The sequence below is a fragment of the Rhinoderma darwinii genome, chromosome 4, assembly GCF_050947455.1.
Source record: "Rhinoderma darwinii isolate aRhiDar2 chromosome 4, aRhiDar2.hap1, whole genome shotgun sequence".
Classification (NCBI taxonomy): domain Eukaryota; kingdom Metazoa; phylum Chordata; class Amphibia; order Anura; family Rhinodermatidae; genus Rhinoderma; species Rhinoderma darwinii.
The window spans coordinates 82,685,437-82,709,984 of record NC_134690.1 but is presented as its reverse complement, the minus strand read 5'-3'; the positions used below and the strand labels follow the sequence as shown (position 1 = coordinate 82,709,984).

The following is a 24,548-nucleotide window of genomic DNA, read 5'->3' as shown; positions in this document are numbered from 1 at the left end:
AGAATCAGGCTGGGTTCACACGACCTATTTTCAGGCGTAAACGAGGCGTTTTACGCCTCGAATTACGTCTGAAAAAACGCCTCCAATACGTCGGCAAACATCTGCCCATTACTTTCAATGGGTCTTACGATGTACTGTGCCGACGACCTGTCATTCTACGCGTCGCTGTCAAAAGACGGCTCGTAAAATTACAGCCTCGTCAAAAGAAGTGCAGGACACTTCTTGGGATGTTTTTGGAGACGTTTTCTCATAGACTCCAATGAAAACAGCTCCAAAAACGGCCGTAAAAAACGCAGCGAAAAACGTGAGTTGCTCAAAAAACTTCTGAAAAATCAGGGGCTGTTTTCCCTTGAAAACAGCTCCGTATTTTCAGACGTTTTTTGTTAAGCGTGTGAACATAGCCTAACCCTACATGTGGCTCTAATCTTTTGCCTGGAGATTTGACAGGGCTCAGGAGTGAAAAAGTACCATGCGAAATTGAGGCCTGCTTTGACGATTTACAAAAGTATTGTTTCACAATTGCAGAGGCTCTGATGTGAAATAATAAAAGATACCCCTGACAAGTGACCCCATTTTGGTAACTGCACCCCTCAAGGCACAGGTCTTTTCCATAAGTGATTGCGCTGCGGATGTTGCAAAGTAAGAATTTAAATTTTTCCCTAGATATGCCATTTCAGTGGCAAATATGTCGTGCCCAGCTTGTGCCACTGGAGACTCACACCCCAAAAATTGTTAAAAGCGTTCTCCCGGGTATGACGATGCCATATATGTGGAATTAAACTGCTGTTTGGGCACGCTGTAGGGTTCAGAGTGGAGGGAGCGCCACTTTGCTTTTGGAGCATGGATTTTGCTTGGTAGTAGTTTTGTTTGGAGTATTACTGGTATTAAAGTTTATAATGTGGGGGTACATGTGAGCTGGGCAGAGTACATCAGGGGCATAGTCAGGGGGTATAATAATGGGATAAATAATAAAATAATCCATAGATGTGTGTAACGCTGTGACACAATCCTTTCTGCACAGGCCGGTGTCGCACTCATAAATGGTGTCCTTACTTATCCCCCTTTTGGTTCACACTGCGCACCTTTGCAGTTTGGGGAATTTTGCTGGGAAGTGTTGTCCTGGTATAATACGGGCACCCTCGCTTCCAGCAGATATGTTTGGGCCGTCCCCTTCCTGGTTCCCTAATTTTAGGTCCTTGATAATTCGCCTCTTGAAACAGAAGAAATGTTCCCCTCGGGCTGCACAACTGCATATTTTTTATTTCCTGACTTATTTGAGCGTTAACTAATTTTATTTTTTTCATAGGCGTGGTGGTATGAGGGCTGTTTTTTTGCAGGATAAGCTGTAGTTATTATTGGTACCATTTTGGGGTACATGCGACTTTTTGATCACTTTTTATCTTATTTTTTGGGAGGCCAGGTGACCAAAAAACTGCAATTCTGGCATCGTTTTGTTAGTTTTTTTATACAGCATTCACCATGCTTTTTAAATTACATGTTAAATTTACTCTGCGGGTCAGTACGATTCCAGCAATACCCAATTTATAGCACTTTTTTACATTTTACAACTTTTTGCACAGTAAAATTACTTTTGTAAAAATAATGTATTTTTTCTGTCGCCAAGTTGTGAGAGCTATAACGGTTTTAATTTTTTAATCGACGGAGCTGTACGAGGGCTTGTTTTTCGTCGTTCTTCCATGCTAGGCAGACCAACAGCAATTGCATTGCTGGGGTGCTGATGAGCTGCAAACTCTTTAAATGCAGCGATCGCTTTTGACCGCAGCATTTAAGGGGTTAATGGTGGGGATCAAAGCTAATTTCGAAGCTGTAATACACCGCTGACATCCGGCGATGATGGCACTGACGGCTTCTGATCCGGTACTATCCATTTGTCGTATGGATACAGAAAAATGCGGGAAGCACTAGCTTTCCATGACATATCCAGATGACAAATGTCGGGAAAGGGTTAAAAACCCCTTCCCGACATCAGCTGTATATATACAGCAGAGGTTGGGTGGGAGTATGGAGCAGGCTCACCGGCTGAGCCAGCTCCTTAGAACGTAGCGTGTCGGGTGTATGTAACAGCTGACACTTCAGGGTAATGAGCGGGATACTGCTGGTTTAACCCCTTGGATGCCACGGTCAAAAGCAACTGCGGTATCTAAGAGTTTAGAAACGGTGCTTCTAACCGCTTCATGATATACGATATATTAGAATACATTTGTATTGCAGTACATCCTGCAATCAGTCCAACGATCGCTGGTTTAAGTCGCCTTGGGGGGACTTAAAAAAAAAAAAAAAAAAGTTAAATACAGGTAAAGTATTTTTACTATAAAAAGAATAGTTAAAGAAAAACCCCTTTGCCCATTTTACCCCAAACGCAATGTAAAAAAAATTAACATAACTGGGATCGCCACGTCCATAAATGTCTGAACTATTACAATATAGCATTATTTAACCTGCACAGTGAACACCGTAAAAAATGAAAATGCCAGAATTGCTGTTTTTTGGTCACTTAATCTCCCACAAACAATTGAATACAAATTTATAAAAAGTCTTATGTACCCTAAAACGGTGCCAATAGAAACTATAGGTCGCCCTGCAAAAAAATAAGCCATCACACGATAAAAAGTTATGGCTCCCAGAATATGGCGACACAAAATAAATTTTATTTTTAACAATCAGTTTTTTCCTTCTAAAAAGATTTTTAAAAAAAACAAAAAAAAACCCCAAAACTATATAAAATTTGGTATGGCTATAATCGTATTGACTGGCAGAACAGAGTTAACATGTTTTAAAGAATTTTTTTCCAGTTTCCCAGTACATTATATGTTACAATAAATGGTGCTGTGAAAATGTACAACTCAGTGCTTATTTAGACGAACGTGTAATACGTCCGTGCAACGCGTGTGATTTTCACGCGTGTCGCACGGACCTATGTTAGTCTATGGGGCTGTGCAGACTGCCCGTGAGTTTCACGCAGCAGGTGTCAGCTGCGTAAAACTCACGACATGTCCTATATTTCTGCGTTTCTCGCGCATCACGCACCCATTGAAGTCAATGGGTGCGTGAAAATCACGTGCAGCACACAGAAGCACTTCCGTGGGACGCGCGTGATTCGCGCAACTGCAGTAAAAAGTATGATTTAGAAACATACAAACAGAATGTCATAATGATGGCGGCTGCGCAAAAATCACGCAGCCACGCATCATATGGTGATGACACATGGAGCCGTTAAGTGCCTTTTGCGCGCGCAAAACGCCACGTTTTTTGCTCGTGCAAAACGCACACGCTCGTGTAAATCCAGGCTTATCCTGCAATAAACAATTCAGATGGAAAAATAAATAAGTTATGGCTTTTGTAAGGTGGGGAGGAAAAATCTAAAGTAAAAATCCTTGGCTGTGGTGGAAAGGGGTTAAATAAAAACAATCATCATAGTAAAGTAAACAAAAAATATATATATATACGGTATGAAGACATGCCGTTTTTACTGCTTTCACCATCTAGAGAATTGGACCATTAAGCAGCCCATTTTCTTCTGTACTGCAAAATATAATCTTATATTCACTTTTATTTGCCTTTATATATCTGGATTAATGCAGGTGTTTGGCATCCCCATGGTCCAAGGTTTGGAGGCATATGAAGGCGCTAATTCCACAATGTCCTATATACATTTATATTCAAACTACTAACCAGCGTGCTGAGACTATACGGTATCACAATGTGTAGTATAGAAGGACATATGAAAGGACAGCTCTTGTGCAATGGTGTAAAGTTCATGAAATCGCCTTCAAGCAGAGATGGTAGGGACTCGGGAATACAGAACTAATCTTCTCAAAAAGGCACCCTTTGTTAAAGAAATGGGCTAATCTGGCCTTAATTCTTACCATGCATTTGCGATCATCTACTCCAGACAAATCCTCTTCAAACTCCTTTCCCACATCAAATTCCATGATGTAGTTTCTAAAAGTGCTCAGGGTTTTAATGACCATGTGCTCACCATTGTGAACAATATCTTTGTCTGGTTTCAGCAGAGTGGCGATTTTCCTGATGGCGACATTGACGTCTACATAGGGAGAAAGAGAGGAGAGATTTTTATTATCCTTCAAGGGAGAACCCTACAAACCTAAACTGATCGCTCTCAGGAATGTCCTTCCATGTTGTAATCTGCGGCGTATATCCTGCTCAAATAAACATTCCAGTTGAATTATTCTATGTGATACCAAACATACATTTGATTTTGTAGGAAAGAGGCTTAGGCATAATACGCTTACATTTTACGTTATGCTTAACACTATTGTGTTTGTCTTTAAAGGGTTGAACATAGAGGAGAAGGGGCACCATATCAAGAACCAAAGTGCCCCCTCCACCTCTTGGTGCTGACTTGACCCACCATCTCAGGACAGGAAGACCCTTGGTTTGTTAACTTTGTGGTGCCTTTGTAGAGGGGGAACTGGATAATAGCTTCATATAAACCATAAGAAAGAGCCAACCTGAGCTTGGGCCCCCACCATGAGCCCCAACACAACAGTATAACTATGGGGCTCAAAAATTTAGAGATTTGACATTCAAGCAGCTCAAGAACGGAGAGCAAGGCATATATTAAACCCCCATCTAGATCAAAGGCAGCTGTGGGTTGCAAAACACAGGATTTATTTAAGGAACCACATTAAAAGTAACTACCCCTTAAACTTAATAACTGGTTCTACCACCTTTAACTGCAATATTAGAAAAATGAATACATCCTGAAATCAGCCTTTCACGTCACCTTTGAAGGAATGTATCCAACTCCTGACACAGTATTAGATTTCATTCATGAACTGCTCATTTCCGACCCTACTACATCATTTCTATTGAGTTCAAGGCAAGACTTGGTCAATCCGAAATGTTAATATTTAGTAACTTTCATTTATTTTGGTAAAAGGGGATGTAGTACAACTGATTTATCAAAGTTTTCTGTGGTGGTGAAGAATGCCAAGTATAAACTGGCACAGTTTAGTAGGGAAGGGAACAACACTCTACACTGGTAGACTGGCGTGCAACTCTGTGGTACCCCGGCCTTGATAAGTATTTACCAGAGATGAGCGAATAGATTGTACACAAAACAAAATTAGTTACGAATTTCACAAAAAAAACTTTAGGATTTTCATAAATCCGAAACTTTTGCGATTTTCCTTGCAAAATTGCTCAATTTGGCGGCCACCATTTTACAGATCAGACAAAGACAGGAAGACAGAGAAGGGGGGTCATATGGCTACCCCATAATGCCTTGCAGTCAGTCCTCCTCCGAGCCCAGCCAATCATGATGGGTATAGGTGTTAGTCACTAGATATGACCACATATACTTTGATACTACCCGTATTTTTTCTAGTTCCATTTATATGTGTTCATAATATGAGCAAACCATGTTATAAATGGCACTCAGTTTTGGTTAAAAAAAAATAATAATAATTGAGAATTGTGGACATAGCGTTGTTTTCAGGACTGTTTGGGGTTAAGGCCTCATGCACACGGCAGAGTTATATGTATGGCGCCTATATGGAGGAACAGAGTTCCTGCACCTTTGTACCAAAGGCACCCCATTAGCTACTCTCTCCTAAAAGCAATGCTCCTAGGGGAGAGTAGCTCACTAATATGATGTCTGATGAAGCGCGTTACCTTTTTTTTTTCTGTCCGATTCCTACAGAATCCAAAAGAAAAAAAACTTGTGTATGTCTCTAGAAAATTAGAGGTATATAAAAGGTACAGTAGTAGAGCTCTAAAGAAGTCTGTGGTACCGTATCAAAGGGTTATCCCCGTCACACAAAGTGATGGCATATCTCTAGGACAGTCCATCTCTTCAAAATCAGTTTGGGTTCGACCTCTGGGATCCCCACCTATTTTGAGAATGAAGGGGCCACAGGGCTAGTTTATTTTGGCAGCCCCTTCAATGTTTTCATCCTTCACTCCTGGCCAAGTGATTAGGGCCATGCTTAAAGGGAATCTGTCACCAGCATTTCACTTATTAAACCAGCAATACCTAGTGTAATTGGGTTAAAAATACCTTTACTTTTCAGTTTTTTAGTGTTCCTGCGCTGTATGCTAATGAACATAAAAGAGTATTATCTTAGTTCGAAAAGAGTCATATCTTCATTCCTCAAGCCTTTCCGAGTTAACCCGCCTCTTTAATTTTGATTGACAGCTCCTCGCCTTCCCCAGCACACACAAAATCCCAAGCTTTCGCATCGATGTCCTGTTCTGGTGTGTGCGCACAACAGGATACCATAGCGGCGCATGCGCATTAACTAGATTTGAGGCCTAGACTAAGCAGGAAAGGGTGACATGCGCGCTCTCCCAGACAAGATTTTGGCATTCAGGGTGGGCCAATTTTCGGCGGTGGGCGAGGATAAGAACAGGAACGAATAAGACTGCCGGATTATTACCATAAAAGTCGCAAAATGTTTGCAGACCATTATTTACGGCCGGAGGAGGAGTTTAGAAGAGGGAATAACACCAATGAACTTTTAACTGCAGCGGCCAGCGAGGGGTGAGTCGAGTTCAATAGGTGAAATGCTGGTGACAGGTTCCTTTTAAGTTTCTTGCACAGCCACTGGCAGGAAACACCATTGTGGAAGGCAAAACTTTGAAGGGGAGGCCACGCTAAATCTATGGGGGTCCAAGAGGTCATACGACCCTTGATCAAAAAGGGATGGCATATCCTAGCGATATGAAATCACTTTCTGTGATGGGAATAACCCTTTAGGTTGTACAGAGCTGTAAGGTAGTCGTGAGAATGAGCCCAAAAGGAGTGACGCTAAGGCCCCATGCACACGAATGTGCTTTTGCGGCCGCAATTCCCCCCGAAAATCCACGGGAGAATTGCGGCCCAATTCATTCCTATGGTGCCATGCACACGACCGTGGTTTCCACGGTCCGTGCATGGCCCAGCAGCTCAGGCTCATGGCAAATAATGGACGCTGCCATGTGCACGGCCCACGTTTTGCGGGCGGCTCGCGGCTGACACTCCGCCCCCTGGCCGACCCGAATATCACGGCCGTGCACATGGCTACGGTCGTGTGCATGAGGCCTTAGGCCATGGTGTTCACACAGTTCCATTTTGGATCAGTTTTTGATCCCTTTTTAATGATCAAAACCTGGAGTAGATCACAAACAGTGGAAAAGTATAAAAGATCAATTTTGATTGATCTTTTTTTGACCTAGTTTAGGTTTTGGACTGAAAGGGAAATATATATCTCAAAAGACCTCGGTGCCAAATAAACAGCAAGTGTGACACGGCTCTTTGTAATTACTGTAACTTATCCGAGCACATAAGATTAATCCCAGTATTACCGGGTTAATCACTTTAGCCTCTAGAAACGCTGCAGTATGAATCACTATATTAAGTACATTACAATACTTTATTTTCTCTCTGAGTTCAACCTATTAACATATAACCATAATAATGTGCAACCATCGATGATGTTACACTGAAATGCCTGTCATGTTGACTTTGAGATCCAGAGACGCTGCAGCTAATGTGTTTCTCCGTATGAAAGTAGAGTAAATTATTTAGCCCTGTGTAGTGTGGAAAACTGCGGCACTGTCAAATACCAAACAGAATTGTTGGCTGAAGGGTTAATAAAAACCAAATGTACACTAATGACCTGGAGAAAATAAACTACTGATAAGGTTATGACGTGGACTCTCAACTTGGTGACTTAGAGAACTCTCACCTCTCGCAACATAAACATGAACCAAAAATATACGAATTCCAAGAGTATGGGACACTGCCATTTTATAGTCTGAGTGACGATCCTTGTGGGAACTGGCAGTCATATTGATGGTCACTCAGCTTTCCCAGAAACAAATGTCATTAAGAAATCAAACAGATTTTTGACTGAAGGAGATGAGTAAAGGGCTGTCTGAGACTCTGAATTGATGGTCTATCCTTAGGATCTGTGGTACTCCGGCCTTGATAAATCTCCACCATTGGGCCTGTTTGGTCATATAAGCACACAGTTATACCATGTATCCTATGCATGTTAAAAGCATGGTACAACACGTCACAGTTGGGGGCTGTCGTTTGTTTTTAAAGAAGACGTTCTAGGAAGTGTTCCTAAAATTGTTTCTATGTAAAGATCCCACTATGATAAAGTTTTTACAATTTTTTATGGCCGATTTCCTCACCGGAGGCATTAGAGAAAGATATGAACCTGCCCACAACTTACTCTCTACCTATAAGGCACAGCTCGCCTTAAAAACCATGTAGTTAATAAGTTTGCTACAATTGTATCCAGTCTAGGCATTTATTTTTCAATGAATAAGCAGAGACTGGTAAATCTGTCATTACTGCAGCATGTGAATAGGATTCTATAAAATCCTATTCACTTTGCAACGTGGCTGCAACCTGTAAACACAGCCTTATAGATGGCTAGTCATACATATTTGATCATTCTCTGGTGAATTTGGCAGCATCAGCTGACAATCTAATCTAAACGGCGGCGGTCTCCTGACATACTGAATGCCTTGGGGCGGTGACAAGGATTGGGCATGTAGGATTTTAACATACCTGATCCTTTGTTACCTCAAGTAATGAGATTATCCCCTTCTCCTTATTGATATGAACATACACACTTGCCCCAATCTGGTGTTCATGTTAAAGGGATATTGTCATCTCAATAATCCCTTAACTTGTCCCTTATGTCACGCTAGTCAGTTGTATTTGGAAGAAAACAGTAGTTTAAACCTACAGTAGCTGCCGCTAATAGTACATCAGAGCACTAAAGGCGGATTTACACAGGACGATTATCGGGCAGACGAACATTAATATAACGCTCGTTGCCGATAATTGCCCAGTGTAAACAGGGCAGCGATCAGCAGATGAACAAGTAAACGCTCGATCATCTGCTGGTCGTCTCGTTTTAAAAAAAGTTAAATATTATCGTTGTCTGCAGCACATCTCCCTGTGTAAACAGAGAGAAGCGCTGCCAACATGATAACGTATGGGAAGGAGCGATTGGAGTAACGACCGCTCATCCCCATCCATAACTCCGTGTGACAGGAGCAACTGAGCGCCAATCAACGATGTCTCGTTCATCGTCGCTCGCTGCACCGGCCGAGTGTTGGCCAGTGCAAAAGGGCCTTTATAAAGGCTTTCACTCAGCGCCTGCTCTCCACCCCGTTTAACTCTGTTATCCCTGTTTCGTGGCCACTGTGCGGCACTGCTGATATCGTTATGTAATTACTTTGTACCTCCCACTGAACTAGAAAAGCCGGGGAACAAGGAGCGGGACCGAGCGATGACGTAATGGCGACATGGGGGTAAGTGCTCACTGTGGAGTGGTGTAATACGTTTAATTTTTTTTACCAATGTGATTTTGGGGAAAAAAGTTAAAGTGTAAAGGAGAATACCACTTTAAAGCTTCTGAGGAGTTGTCATCCAGCTTTCCCAGACTCCAGAACTCTACACCTGCCTTGTATTGGGGGAGTAAACGCTGCATTACTAGGTATATTTGCTTTTCAGAACACTGGAAAACCTGGGTAATAACCATATTGGTGCTCACCCAGATTTCCCAGGATATGATAACATACAATTCAGCTGTTCCTACAACTTAGGCTTCGTTCACATCCACGTCAGGGCACTGTTCCGACGGAGCTTTCCGTCGGAACGGAGCCCTGACTGACACAAACTGAAACCAGACGTTTCCATCATCATTGATTTCAATGGTGACGGATCCGGTGCCAATGGTTTCAGTTAGTCTCCGTTGTGCAAGGGTTCTGTCGTTTTGACGGAATCAATGGCGTAGTCGACTATGGTATTAATTCTGTCAAAACGATGGAACCCTTGCACAACTGAGACAAACGAAAACCATTGGCACTGGATCCGTCACCATTGAAATCAACGGTGATGGAAACAGAAACCCTTGGTTTCCGTTTGTGTCAGTCAGGGTCCCGTTCCGATGGATCCTGGCGTGGATTTGAAGGAAGCCTAAGCCAGTCTCACATTTAGTCACATGACTATGATTCTGGTGTTTATCTCCTGCTTGTGTGATTTTCTCCCCCTCCCTATAGTATAGGACATCACAGGCCTCTTATCTCCACTTCACCCTGCTCCTCCCTCCCGGTCTCTGGAGGTATCGTGTTTCACATGCTGGGCAGCAGATAGTACAGCGAGCAGCAGAACTGTGTTGTGTGTGAAGACAGTGAGAAATTCCTTGTAACAGAGGTGGATGCAGGCAGATGTAAATATAGGCATTGTCTGTGACGGGAGGGATGAATTATGGGAACTGTATTCCTTTATATTGTAATCTCACCCACAGCAAGCCCTGACAGCATCAAAACAAAGGAGCTGCAAGATAATGAAAAATAATAATTTCTGAGCATTCAAAACACACATATAGGTACTTTTCTGTATCTGTTTTTATAAGCTCGGGAAAAAACCTTTAATGGAGGAATCGGGAAAGATAGTCGTTGGCTGAAGTAGCGCTCCGCTAACAACAATCGTGTGTGTATAGCCAGCAATAAACTATGGTTGCACAAAAACGTTTTGTAATGTGACAGCCAGTCACGACATACATTCAACTATCATCTCACTGTCACATGGCAAGATATAGAAGGGAAGTCACGACATGGAAAGAACGTTGCGTGCAAGTCACATGAGTGACTGTCCTAACCATATTCTGTATGTAGCCCCAATCTTATTAAAAGAAAACTACAGATACTAGAGATATGTTTGGAACAAAATGGAACGGTTTTTAAGGCTGCATGCACACTTCCGTCGGCCGTTGTACGGCCGCTAATGACTGTTCTGTGAAACACGTGGCTCACACGGATGGCTTCCGTGTGCAGTCCGTTGTTTCACGGACTAAATCAATGAAAAGGTCGAGACTGTTCAGTCAAAAACAGGCAGGAGTACGACCTGTCCTATTTTTGACGGAACGGCTCCATTAAAACAACGGAAGTGTGCATGGCCCCATTTAAACAAATGTGTCAGGGTGCCATCATTTAAAACAATCTATAGCACCCTGACGAAAAACACTTTAGTGGGTATGAGGCCTTAAACATATATGAAACCCAAGAACACAGTACACATTGTGAGTTTTGTGTACATTTTATACCCACAAATTTAGAGGAACAAAGAATTGTTTTGTGTGCCCCCACCCAAATATTAATAGGAAAAACAGGTTAATTAGGATTTACCAGTTTGTGCGGAGTTATATAATAATTCTAATAGTAACTTTACATCGAAGAAATATATTCTGCGGCACTTTCCAATGCAAATATACACGTAAGAGCAGGTTTTGTGGCCTGAACGTGTAAGACAGTGTTGCGTCTAAGTGAACAAAGAGCATTTACATGTGCTCATGAGAGACTTCACAGACGCACGTTCACATCATATATTAATAATAATGTTGGTGGTACTGAAGACCAGCAGCCACAATGGTGACTTATTAGTCATATTAACCAGCATTAGAATAATTTGCTGTACATTGCAGAGGTGGATAGTGACGTCACTAAGTGCTTTTGTTTGAGACCCTATGAGATAAGTGGTGACATTGACTAAGCGATGAATGGCGTGCAGTGCAGAGTAAAGAACTACTGCTATGGAAAATTATTTATTATGAATGTGAAGTATTTATATATATATATATCAGAATGTGTAAATTAAACATTTAAAAAAAAAAAAAAAGTACATATCACTATCTGAAACGCATTGGTACAACTCCTTCTGAGGAACAATGACTGATTTTACATAGGACCAAAGGAAAACCTCCTTGATTATTAGAAGGCCAGTGTCAGATGTCCGTAATGCGGATGCAATTTCTCATCTGTCTTAGGGTATGTTCACACGTAAACTCAAAAACGTCTGAAAATCGGAGCGGTTTTCAAGCGAAGGCAGCTCCTGATTTTCAGACGTTTTTGAAGCAACTCGCGTTTTTCGCAGAGTATTTTACGGCCGTTTTTGGAGCTGTTTTTCAACGGAGTCAATTAAAAGCGGCTTCAAAAACGTCCCAAGAAATGACCTGAACTTCTGTTGACGCGGCGTCTTTTTAAAGTGCCGTATTTTGAAAATGACGCGTAAAATTACGCCTCGTGGGAACAGAACACTGTAAATCTCATTGAAAGCAATGGGCAGATGTTTGGAGGCGTAATGGAGCCGTTTTTTCAGGCGTAATTCGAGGCGTAAACGGCTCGAATAACGTCTGAAACCACTGCGTGTGAACATACCCTGAGGGTATGTTCACACGAGGGCGTCCGTTACGGCTGAAATTACGGGGATGTTTCAGCCTGAAAACATCCCCGTAATTTCAGCCGTAACGGCATGTGCAGGCGCTTGAACGCCGCGTCAATTACGGACGTAATTGGCGCTGCTATTCATTGGAGTCAATGAGTAACGGCTCCAATTACGGCCAAAGAAGTGACAGGTCACTTCTTCTACGCGGGCGTCTATTTACGCGCCGTCATTTGACAGCGGCGCGTAAATATACGCCTCGTGTGAACAGACAAACGTCTGCCCATTGCTTTCAATGGGCAGATGTTTGTCAGCGCTATTGAGGCGCTATTTTCAGACGTAATTCGGGGCTAAAACGCCCGAATTACGTCCGTAAATAGGCCGTGTGAACATACCCTTAGACCCACAAAACACGGACCTCCTGCATTATTGAATTAAACTAATATCACAATAGAGTTCCGTGGGGATCTAAGCTTGGTTCAGCAGAATCGTGGAAGTTCACAGAATTGCGGCCATAACACAGATGCTGAAATTCAGCCGTATTACGTCCATTACTCACATACTTAACAGGATGAACAAATAAAACAGTCCGAAACAGTTAACTGAACATTCAGCTCTGCTACATCTCTTCTATACCCAGTCCCCGGGATAGACACATTCTACAGGCTCCGTCATCACTTCTTTGTTGCTATATCCCTTAAAATCTCAAATGGGAAACATCACATTTACCTCACCGGACAAGGGATATAAAAACGGAGATCATTTCAGATGTATAGACTATGAAATACGTTTATGATTTAACAAAATTTTCAAAGAAGCTCCCGAGCGGTATTCAAGATACAACAATCTATGAAGAATTACATAAATGCTTCCATAGAGGCCAAAAAAGAAAAAGGGAGTGAACGGCGTGTTTATCCCAGTGAAATCAGAGTGATCTTGTAATATGAGATCTGTGGGGAACCAAAAGTTAGAATTTAGGATTAAGGAAGAACATTCCTGCCTCTATAATGAAGTCCGGTGCTGTATGAATCATAGGAAATGTAGATGTATAAAGGATTTTTCATTTTTACTAGTTAATGGGGCTGTACATTGATCCATAGAAAGTCAAACAAAACCTCATCACATTCCTGACTGCAGAGAACAGACAATTCTGCCAAAAACAAGACACCTGACGTCAAACCCGACTCACCAAGCGCCTTCAGATAGTCCTCAAAATTCTCATTGCTTTGCATTTTCCAGTAGCCGCTGAAGTCAATTGGCATGATTGCTGGGGAATAGTGGGGTGCGTGCTGCTGAGGCTGGAGGTGTAGTGTGTTCTGGCTCTGTAGTCACAGAGCTCTGCTTACTCAAATCCTGCTGTTAACTGAGCCCCTCCTAATTCTATCACAATGCAAGGAGTTACCTCCCACCCGCTGGACATCTCACCATCTGCACACATGCCTGGGCTCTGCACAGCTTGAGACCCCCTCCAATAGCCTGTGCCTGCCCACTCCTTATCCAGATGCCAAGATAAATTAACATAAAAGAACATATTTAGTATTGGAAAGTGTTTTCATTTAATATTTTAGACCCACCCACATGATATTTTCCTTGAAATGGGTGCTCTTATATCTTAGTTTTAGGCCAGGTTTCCACTGATTATACGCACGCCATGATCGCATATGCCCGGTAAGTGATATTACCATATCGCATGCAACGTATGTCTACAGGATCGCATGACATCAAATGCTATTATCAGAGGATACAAATGGAAGTCCTTACTTACTACTACGAATATTCCTGCTTGTACACACTGTTCGCAGCGAATCCGCCATAAAAAAGCAACTCAGAAAAAAAATAAATAATCTTATACTTACCCAGGAGTCTGTGTTTCTTCCTCCAGGCCAGTCTCCTGGGATGACGTTTCATCCCATGTGACCATTGCAGCCAATCACAGGCTGTAGTGGCGATCACATGACTCAAATAAGTCGAGTCGCTTCTCCCCTTATGTAAATCTACCCTCCCAAAGCAGACACTGAAACAGAGTTGGATTTTAATGGCCACAGCAGCCGTTTATTATTTAAATAACAATAACTTTAAATACCATAATTTTTGAATCCCCAAAAAAGGGGATACATCATAACAACAAATAACCCACTGCGACCCTATCAGGGTCATAACATTATAAACCAACCAGAATGACAGGGGCAAGTCCTTGAAGCCACCGATACTTAATTTTGGCCATCTGCCCACAAATACCTTACCCCCAGCCGTAACCCGGCCCAGGAGCACCAAATTACCTTTTTGCAGATGACCACCATATATATATAAATATATATAACCCAGCTTTCAAAAGGGGTAACACCCTAAGAAGCCGACAAATTGGGGGTGCATCCCGTGATGCATTCCCCCCCACCACTTTTTACGACCTACTTCAAGGACTCCCCCCCGCAGCTGCAATGACAAAATTTAACCTCCCCCAAATACAAATGTCAATAAGCAAATAAACTTTGACGAGAAGAACCACCATCCGCAGCAACCTCTTGCCGCGGTCAACCGATCCACATCAGGGCGGGCGGGCGGGAACATGTTCCTGCTTCTGTGTCCTGGCGAAGAGAGGGAGAGCACAAACAGGAAACAGGTACATCCCCTTCAATCCCCACCCCTTCTCACTCAAGCCCTCCTGCTGTCCCCCCCCCCTTTCCTCTCATAGGCCAGCCAACTCTGTGTCCCTCCCATCTATTTTAGTCATGGAGGCCTTCCCTTATTCCTTTTTTCTTCTTTCAGTACGGCCTCTTCTTGACTCAAATAAGTCGAGTCGCTTCTCCCCTTATGTAAATCTACCCTCCCAAAGCAGACACTGAAACAGAGTTGGATTTTAATGGCCACAGCAGCCGTTTATTATTTAAATAACAATAACTTTAAATACCATAATTTTTGAATCCCCAAAAAAGGGGATACATCATAACAACAAATAACCCACTGCGACCCTATCAGGGTCATAACATTATAAACCAACCAGAATGACAGGGGCAAGTCCTTGAAGCCACCGATACTTAATTTTGGCCATCTGCCCACAAATACCTTACCCCCAGCCGTAACCCGGCCCAGGAGCACCAAATTACCTTTTTGCAGATGACCACCATATATATATAAATATATATAACCCAGCTTTCAAAAGGGGTAACACCCTAAGAAGCCGACAAATTGGGGGTGCATCCCGTGATGCATTCCCCCCCACCACTTTTTACGACCTACTTCAAGGACTCCCCCCCGCCAAAGCGAAACAGGCCTTGACCACCTCACGCCTGCGAGCTCCTCCACACTCCCACCGCTCGCTCAATTCCATCGGTCAAAGCCAGACTCCACATATCCATCCCCACCTCATTGAGGTGCACACCGTCCTCTCTCCAGTAGCTGCCTGTCCCAGCCTCCAGATCCCAGTGGCGCACCGCAACCCCACCATTACGCGTCACGAAGCTCGATATGGCCCTATTAGCCTTAATGCGAGCCTTGTTAATTTTTCCCACAGAACGGGCCATCCGCCAGTTCTTCCTAGGGACCATCTCAGACCACACCGTCACCAATTTAGGATAAGTTGCCCATAAGCAGAGCAAATCATGCTTGACGTCCCGTACCAACTCCCGGAAAGGGCGTATACCCAAATCGTTGCCTCCCACATGCAACACCAGTACCTCCGGCGCCCTGTCAAGCAGTACAAAATTGTGAAACTCGGGCAATACCCTGTTCCATGTCATTCCCCGTATACCCATCCACCTCACAACCGCCGCGTCCCGCGGAATCCTGAGCTGTCGACCGTCCGGCCGTACATCCGCGCGAAGGGCACCCCAGTACACAAAAGAATGTCCCATAATCCACACCATGCATGAGTCACGGCCTGCAAAACAAATGAAGAACATACACGCACCACCTCTTGCTGCCGCGTACCATTAATACTCAGGCGGAAACGCACGCACCCGGAACATGCTATACATCAATATATCACAACATGTTCAAGCGCACATAAGAACGGAAACGCGCCGACTCCCAACGCCCTATCCGCTGCACGCCTGCATCATCTAAACCCCATCTCACCGCCTCCGTCGCTGCCCCTATACGGAAAGAATGAGACGAGTATTGCTCTGCCTGCACCCCGCTAGCCACCAGACACTTTCTGAAAACCGAAATAAACTGATACCGCGACAGAAACGAGCCATCCTCGTGCCGCAGCAACGGCCCATCTGAGAGATCTAAACCCGCCAAGTACTCCTTGACACACAACACTGGACAAACCGAATTCTTTGGGACCGCCAGCAAAACCACTCGACGTCCTGCCCCTCCTTGGTCCGTTTTGGACCTTCGCAACACTATCTCCACCCTGTCTTCATACAAATCGACATTATCCTGCAACAAGCCCCCCGCTCTCACCGAACTGGGGGAAACCAATTCCCCTACCCGAAAAGCTCCAAAAAAGGCTAACGCAAAAGCCAACCGGAAAAGCTTGCTCTCATACTCTGAACGACACACCTGCCGCACCACCACCTCCAGGGAACACAACAATTGAAATGACACGGGACGCCTCTTATCCCTCACCACTACACCCCGTCTCAGCCCTTTCAATGCCTGGCCCACCAAAAACCGCTTCGTGATATCTGCCAACCCCCGTAACTTACAACCGAAAGCAATGGCCGCCACGAAGCGATTAACCTTAGCGACCGTGCAACCCCGGGCGAACGCATCCCCCAACCAAAACAGCAAGGCCACCATCCTATCATCATCCGAGCACACATCTCCCAAAGATCTCACCCACTCCTCCCATTGCCTCCATCCAGCCGCATACGACGACCACGTCGCACTGGCCAGTGAACGTTTAATCAATGCACCTGCCGCCTGGATACCAGCTCCCACAGATGACTGGGACAGTCCACCCCTGTTAACTCCGCGTCCGGGACCAGCTGCCGGAAACGATCCCACTGCGAGCGAGAAAGCGCGTCAGCAATACAATTCTCTACCCCGGGAACATGCACCGCCACCACCCATGCATTTAAACTCAAACAGGAAAGCACCAACTGACGCAACAAGCGAACCACTGGAGGGGACGACGCCGAAGTATTATTTATAGCCATCACCACCCCCAAATTGTCGCAATGAAAACGCACTTTTTTGTCCCGGAACCTGTCTCCCCAAATGGTGACCGCCACCACGATGGGAAACAGTTCGAGTAGGGCCAAGTTACGCGTCAGTCCCGCCTCCACCCATGCAACCGGCCATTTTCCCGCGCACCATTGACCTTTACAGAACGCCCCGAACCCCACCGCCCCAGACGCGTCAGTGAACAATTCCAAATCGAAGCTATCTAACGCCCGGGACATCCAAAGAGAGCGCCCATTATACTGTGCCAGAAAATGGAGCCAGACCTGTAAATCTTCCCTGTGCTCTGCAGCCAGACGAATGAAATGATGGGGTTCCCGAACCCCCGCCGTCGCCGCTGCCAACCGCCGACAAAAAACCCTGCCCATCGGCATGATGCGGCAGGCAAAATTCAACTTCCCCAATAAGGACTGCAATTCACGTAGCGTAATTTTCCTAATCCGACACGCTCGCTCCACTACCAACCGCAAATCCCCCAACTTATCCTCCGGCAATCTGCACTCCATTGCTACGGAGTCGATAGTAATTCCCAAAAAACAAATGGTCGTCACCGGACCCTCAGTTTTTTCCACAGCCAAGGGTACACCGAACTCCCTTGACACCCAATTTACCGTCTCCAACAAATTTGCGCAAACCCCCGAACACGACGGGCCAACGCACAAGAAATCGTCGAGATAGTGAATAACTGATTCCACCCCCGCGACCTCCCTGACTACCCATTCCAAAAAAGAACTAAACACCTCAAAGTACGCGCACGACAACGAACAACTCATGGGAAGGCATCGATCAATGTAATAATCCCCTTCCCAATAACATCCCAACAACCTCTGGCTGTCCGGATGAACCGGCAACAAACGAAACGCCGCTTGAATATCAGTTTTTGCCATCAGAGCCCCTCTTCCGTAACCACGTACCAACGCTACCGCCGCATCAAACGACGTGTAGACCACAGAACAGAGATCCTGGTCAATGCCATCGTTAACCGACGCCCCCTTCGGGAAGGACAAATGCTGAATAAGCCGGAATTTGTTACCTTCTCGTTTTGGAACCACCCCTAACGGTGACACCACCAAACCTGGAACTGGGATCGTGCTAAAGGGGCCCGCCATTCTGCCCAGATCAATCTCCTTCCGGATTTTTTCCGAGACTACCCCCGCATGCTGATATGCCGACTTAAGGTTGCGCTGCGTGAAAGGGACCTCATGCAAAGGGGGCGGAATAATGAAACCGTAACCAAAACCTAAACTAATCAACCGCGCCCCCTCCTTATTGGGGTACCTACTTAGAAAGGGGGCCATCTTTATGAGTTTCACCGGAGTCTCCCCCATAACCAGACGCACCGCTGGCTCCCCCTTGTCGTTTACCCTTCTTAAAACATTTAGACGCTCCATGTGACTGCCCGCTGCAATGTGAACACGCATGCTTGAATTTACACGTCGCTCCAAATTTGCACTGCCCCTCATTGAACTGCCAACACGTCCCAAATTTTGAACCTGAGGCCTGACTACCCCCGCCGGAAGTTCCTGCTGCATTCCCGCTCCCGGGAAAGGACTGCCCCTGCTTATAAAGTGCCGTCACTTTCAACCATAAGGCTATGTCCTTATGGTCCCACCGTATATTCGGCCGCACCGCTTTCCTCTGCCGAAACTGCTCATCGTAACGAAGCCAGGCCTGGCCCCCATAAACCCGATGCGCCTCCCCCACCGCATCCAAATAACAAAACAAGCCGGAACAATTATCTGGCGCCTTTTCCCCAATAACGCTCGCCAAAATTGCAAAAGCCTGCATCCAATTGACGAACGTTTTTGGAATCAACCTGTACCGTCTCTTTTCTTCCTCATCCTTTTTTGTTTCATCCCGCTTCACCTTATCTAAATTAAACTTCTCCAGCGGAAGCAAGGAAAAAATCTCCACATACTCGTCCTTCCAAATCCTTTCCTTTACCTCCTGCTTTAAATGCGCCCCTAACGGGCCCTCATAACAAACATAAACCTCCCCGCGCGCACGATCATCAAGACGCACCCTATCAACCTCCTTTGGCGAGTCTGTTTGAACCGCCGCCGCCACTGCCACCGCTGCCCCGGCATTCAACCCCCCACCGTTTTGACGAACCGGAGCGCTTCCAACACTGCCCCCCCACACCGCGGCCGGCGCCACACCTGACGATTCTTGGGAAGGGGAACCACCTAGCCGCCCCACTAACACTTTTAAACATCCCACAAACTCCGCCAAACTATCCCCCGCACCCGCCTGTAGCGACGGGACCCCCGACTCCGCCGCGACGCCCACCGCCTCGACACCCTCTACACCGATACCCGACATCAATAAAGCTAGAAATGGTAACGTAGGTGTCAACTCACCAGGCTGCCCAGGGGCTGTGAACCCGTCAGCCGGACCCCCATGTCCACGTGGAGAGGCCCGCCGCTCACCGTCCTCCAATGCTCCGGACTCCCTCTGGCGCTGTCCGCATTGGCAATGTGTGCACGGGGAATTCCGATTTTCGTCTGAGTAAAGGGGGGGTGACATCGCATCATCCAATTGGCCGAGGTCCAGTTCATGCCTCATCCGTCCCGCTGAACCAGCTCCGAGCTGTTCCGTCCCTGGCACTCCAACCACCGACCTCATCCTGCGACCTCTGGTCGTTTCCACCTCGACGACACCATGAGCCGACCCTCTGGCTGGCACATCACCATGCAGGGTCGCCGTTGCCCTTCCGCCACGTGCTGAAGAAGGAGAGGATGTGACCGGAAGTGAAGGCCGCGTCCTCCTCGCCGCTGCCGCCGGGCGCTGCCGCGTTTTGGGATTCCTCCCAGGACCAGACGAAAGAGCAGCGGCAGGCCGCCCTGGGGTCTGGCCTGCAGGGTCCACTGATGGGCTCCTCTTGCGCCGCCGCAGGACTCAGCCTTGCGGGCGGGCGCGAGCGCCTCGTGCTGCGCGTCACGCCGGGAGTGCCAGCCCTGGCCTGAGTCATGGGGGAAACGGGCTCTCCTCTTCTCCTGCCCGACCCCCTGGTACGCCGGTCCTGTACCTCGGCCTGCTCCAGCAGCCCCGCGACCACCGGCATGACAGAGCGCTCCCCGCTTGCTCCAGCCGACTCTGCTCGCTCCTGGACCGGAGCGCCCGATTGTCCCTGCAGCAGCGTCGCTACTCGTGCTCCGAGCCATCCAGGACCCTGAGAGGCTGCTGCGGCCCGCAACAGCTCCATAGCCTCCTCATCAGACGCAGCAGGGGTAACAAACATGTTCCTGCTTCTGTGTCCTGGCGAAGAGAGGGAGAGCACAAACAGGAAACAGGTACATCCCCTTCAATCCCCACCCCTTCTCACTCAAGCCCTCCTGCTGTCCCCCCCCCCCTTTCCTCTCATAGGCCAGCCAACTCTGTGTCCCTCCCATCTATTTTAGTCATGGAGGCCTTCCCTTATTCCTTTTTTCTTCTTTCAGTACGGCCTCTTCTTGAGATGAAACGTCATCCCAAGAGGCCAGCCTGGATGACGTCAGAGGACCGACCTCCTGGGATGACGCTTCATCCCATGTGACTGCCGCTGCAGCCAATCCCATGCTGCAGCGGTCTCCTGGAAAGAAACGTCATCCCAGGTGGCCAGCCTCCTAGCAGGCCAGTTAATGCAGTTTTCCGCAGCAGATATTCTGGGCAAAAGACTGCACCACAGTTTAGTGCGGTTTTTCGCCAGGAATTCCCTGCAGCGCAGATGGCAAATACGCTGTGTGAACTCAGCTTAAAGCCGGATTCACACGATCGTGTGCGTTTTGCGCACGCAAAAAACGCAGCCTTTTGTGCGCGCAAAAGTTCCATAACCGCTCCGTGTGTCAGCAGCGTATGATGCGTGGCTGCGTGATTTTCACGCAGCCGACATCATTATGACACTCTGTTTTTATGTTTGTAAACAGAAAAGTACGTGGTGCTTTTCTGTTTTCATTCATAGTTTTTACTGCTGTTGCGCGAATCACGTGAATCAGACGGAAGTGCTTCCATGTGGTACGCGTGATTTTCATGCAACCATTGACTTCAATGGGTGCGTGATGCGCGAAAAACGCACAAATATAGGACATGTCGTGAGTTTTACGCAGCGGACACATGCTGCATGAAAATCACGGACTGTCTGAACGGCCCCATTGATTAACATAGGTCCGTGCGAGGCGCGTGAAAATCCCGCGCGTTGCACAGACGTATTATACATTACCGTTCAAAAGTTTAGGGTCACTTAGAAATGTCCTTATTTTTGAAAGAAAAGCACAGTTTTTTTCAATGAAGATAACATTAAATTAATCAGAAATACACTCTATACATTGTTAATGTGCTAAATGACTATTCTAGCTGCAAATGCCTGTTTTTTAATGCAATATCTACATAGGTGTATAGAGGCCCATTTCCAGCAACCATCACTCCAGTGTTCTAATGGTACATTGTGTTTGCTAACTGTGTTAGAAGGCTAATGGATGATTAGAAAACACTTGAAAACCCTTGTGCAATTATGTTAGCACCGCCGTAAACAGTTTTGCTGCTTAGAGGAGCTATAAAACTGACCTTCCTTTGAGCTAGTTGAGAATCTGGAGCATTACATTTGTGGTTTCGATTAAACTCTCAAAATGGCTAGAAAAAGAGAGCTTTCATGTGAAACTCGACAGTCTATTCTTGTTCTTAGAAATTCCATGCAGGAAATTGCCAAGAAACGGAAGATTTCCTACAACGGTGTGTACTACTCCCTTCAGAGGACAGCACACACAGGCTCTAAACAGAGTAGAAAGAGCAACAAGACAAGTACATTAGAGTCTCTAGTTTGATAAATAGACGCCTCACAGGTCCTTAACTGGCAGCTTCATTAAATAGTACCTGCAAAACGCCAGTGTCAACGTCTACAGTGAAGAGGCGACTCCGGGATGCTGGCCTTCAGGGCAGAGTGGCAAAGAAAAAGCCATATCTGAGACTGGCTAATAAAAGGAAAAGATTAATATGGGCAAAAGCACACAGACATTGGACAGAGGAAGATTGGAAAAAAGTGTTATGGACAGACGAATCGAAGTTTGAGGTGTTTGGATCACACAGAAGAACATTTGTGAGACGCAGAACAACTGAAAAGATGCTGGAAGAGTGCCTGACGCCATCTGTCAAGCATGGTGGAGGTAATGTGATGGTCTGGGGTTGCTTTGGTGCTGGTAAAGTGGGAGATTTGTACAAGGTAAATGGGATTTTGAATAAGGAAGGCTATCACTCCATTTTGCAACGCCATGCCATACCCTGTGGACAGCGCTTGATTGGAGCCAATTTCATCCTACAACAGGACAATGACCCAAAGCACACCTCCAAATTATGCTCTCAACCCCATAGAGCTGTTGTGGGAGCAGCTTGACCGTATGGTATGCAAGAAGTGCCCATCAAGCCAATCCAACTTGTGGGAGGGGCTTCTGGAAGCATGGGGTGAAATTTCTCCCGATTACCTCAGCAAATTAACAGCTAGAATGCCAAAGGTCTGCAATGCTGTAATTGCTGCAAATGGAGTATTCTTTGACGAAAGCAAAGTTTGAAGGAGAAAATTATTATTTCAAATAAAAATCATTATTTCTAACCTTGTCGATGTCTTGACTATATTTTCTAGTCATTTTGCAACTCATTTGATAAATATAAGTGTGAGTTTTCATGGAAAACACAAAATTGTCTGGGTGACCCCAAACTTTTGAACGGTAGTGTACGTTTGTCTGAATAAGCCCTAACAGGAAGCTTTAGGTCCGTAGTACGTATCAAAGTAACGTCCCCATGAATGCCAGGATCCAAGGATTAACAGCAGAACATTGCCAAAGCATTACACTGCCTCTGCCAGCTTGTATTCTACCCATAGTGCATCCTGGTGCCATCTCATCCCCAAGTAAGCGACGCACACACACCTGGCCTTTCACATGTAGTTTTTCAGACCAGACCATCTTCTTCCATTGCTTCATGGTCCAGTTCTTATGCTCACGTGCCAATTGTAGGTGATTTCAGAGGTGAACAGGCATCAGCATGGGCACTCCGACTGGACTGTTGCTTTGCAGCCCCAAACAAAACGCTGCAAGCTGTGATGCTCTGTTTTTTCGGCCATCTTTCTATCATTGCCAGCATAAATTTATTCAGCAATTTGTGCTTCAGAGAGCTCTTCTGTGGGATGAGACCAGATGGGCTAGCCTTCCCGTTCCACACACACCAACGTGTCTTAGGTACCTGTAGGTGCGTGCTGTAGTAGTGGACAGTAGATACGACACCGATGTTGGGTTAACTTTTATTTTACTGTACACAATCAGAATTGGATCTCTTTCTTGGGATGAAACAATGACTTCAGATCACACAGGCCTTCATAAATGGGTGCCAGTACTCGGGCATGAGGTAGCCACGGGCGGGAGGTTGGGACGTGGAAGTGCGCGGCTCAATGTCTGTTGCGTCTCCCCGTGTGGGAAAGTCTCTGGTGCACGACTACGGGATTTGGGCTTCTTTGTGCTCGCCCAGGGGAAACAAGTCCAGTACCTGTGCTCCTCAGCGTCGTCACCCTCGTCCTTGGGCTGTTTCCAAAGTCTGGCTGCTGCACCTCTGCACGGCTGGACCTCGGCACGGCTGGACTTCGGTACAGCTGGACCGCTGGACTCCGCACGGCTGGACCTCTGCACGGCTGAACCTCTGCACGGCTGGACCTCTGGACCTCTGCCCGGCTGGACCTCTGCCCGGCTGGACCTCTGGACACCGCACATCTGGACCTCTGTCCGGCTGGACCTCTGCACGGCTGGACCCCTGGACACCGCACGGCTGGACCTCTGCCCGGCTGGACCTCTGCACGGCTGGACCTCTGGACACCGCACGGCTGGACCTCTGTCCGGCTGGTGCAGGCGGCTGCTGGGCGACTGGTGCTGGTGCCTGCTGGGCAGCTACTTTTGGTGGCTGCTGGTGGCTACTGCTGGTGGCTGCTGGGCGGTTAATACTGGTGGCTGCAGGGTTGGGGGCTGGGTACTCACTGCAACCTCTTCCATGGACAAACTCATCCTCTTTCTTCTTCCTGCCGCCGCTGCTCTCTGCTGCCGCTTCTCTCTGCTGCTGCCCCAGTCTTTCGCCGCTTCTCCCCGCCGCCGCCGCTTCTCTCCGCCGCCGCAACTCCACTCTCCTCTCTCTTATCGCCCTTCTCCTCCACTTCCGGTCGCGCGTCCCTCTCTCCTCCTCTGTCCTCGCGCCA

The 24,548-nt window shown here is 46.5% G+C and overlaps 2 protein-coding genes across 3 annotated transcripts in view; both read right to left on the bottom strand.

Annotated features, from left to right (window-relative positions):
• Window positions 1-13,612, bottom strand: part of RBP1 (retinol binding protein 1) — a 55,764-nt gene extending 42,152 nt beyond the window's left edge. The window contains exons 1-2 of the mRNA XM_075863926.1: window positions 13,401-13,612; window positions 3,888-4,066 (exon numbers count right to left, since the gene is read on the bottom strand). Of these exons, the coding sequence (XP_075720041.1) occupies window positions 3,888-4,066; window positions 13,401-13,473 (252 nt within the window). The 5' untranslated portion in view covers window positions 13,474-13,612. The remainder of the gene's footprint in view (window positions 1-3,887; window positions 4,067-13,400) is intronic.
• LOC142760752 (speedy protein 1-B-like) overlaps window positions 1-24,548 on the bottom strand; it is a 227,505-nt gene that overhangs the window by 71,409 nt on the left and 131,548 nt on the right. The gene's annotated exons all lie outside the window — the stretch shown is intronic.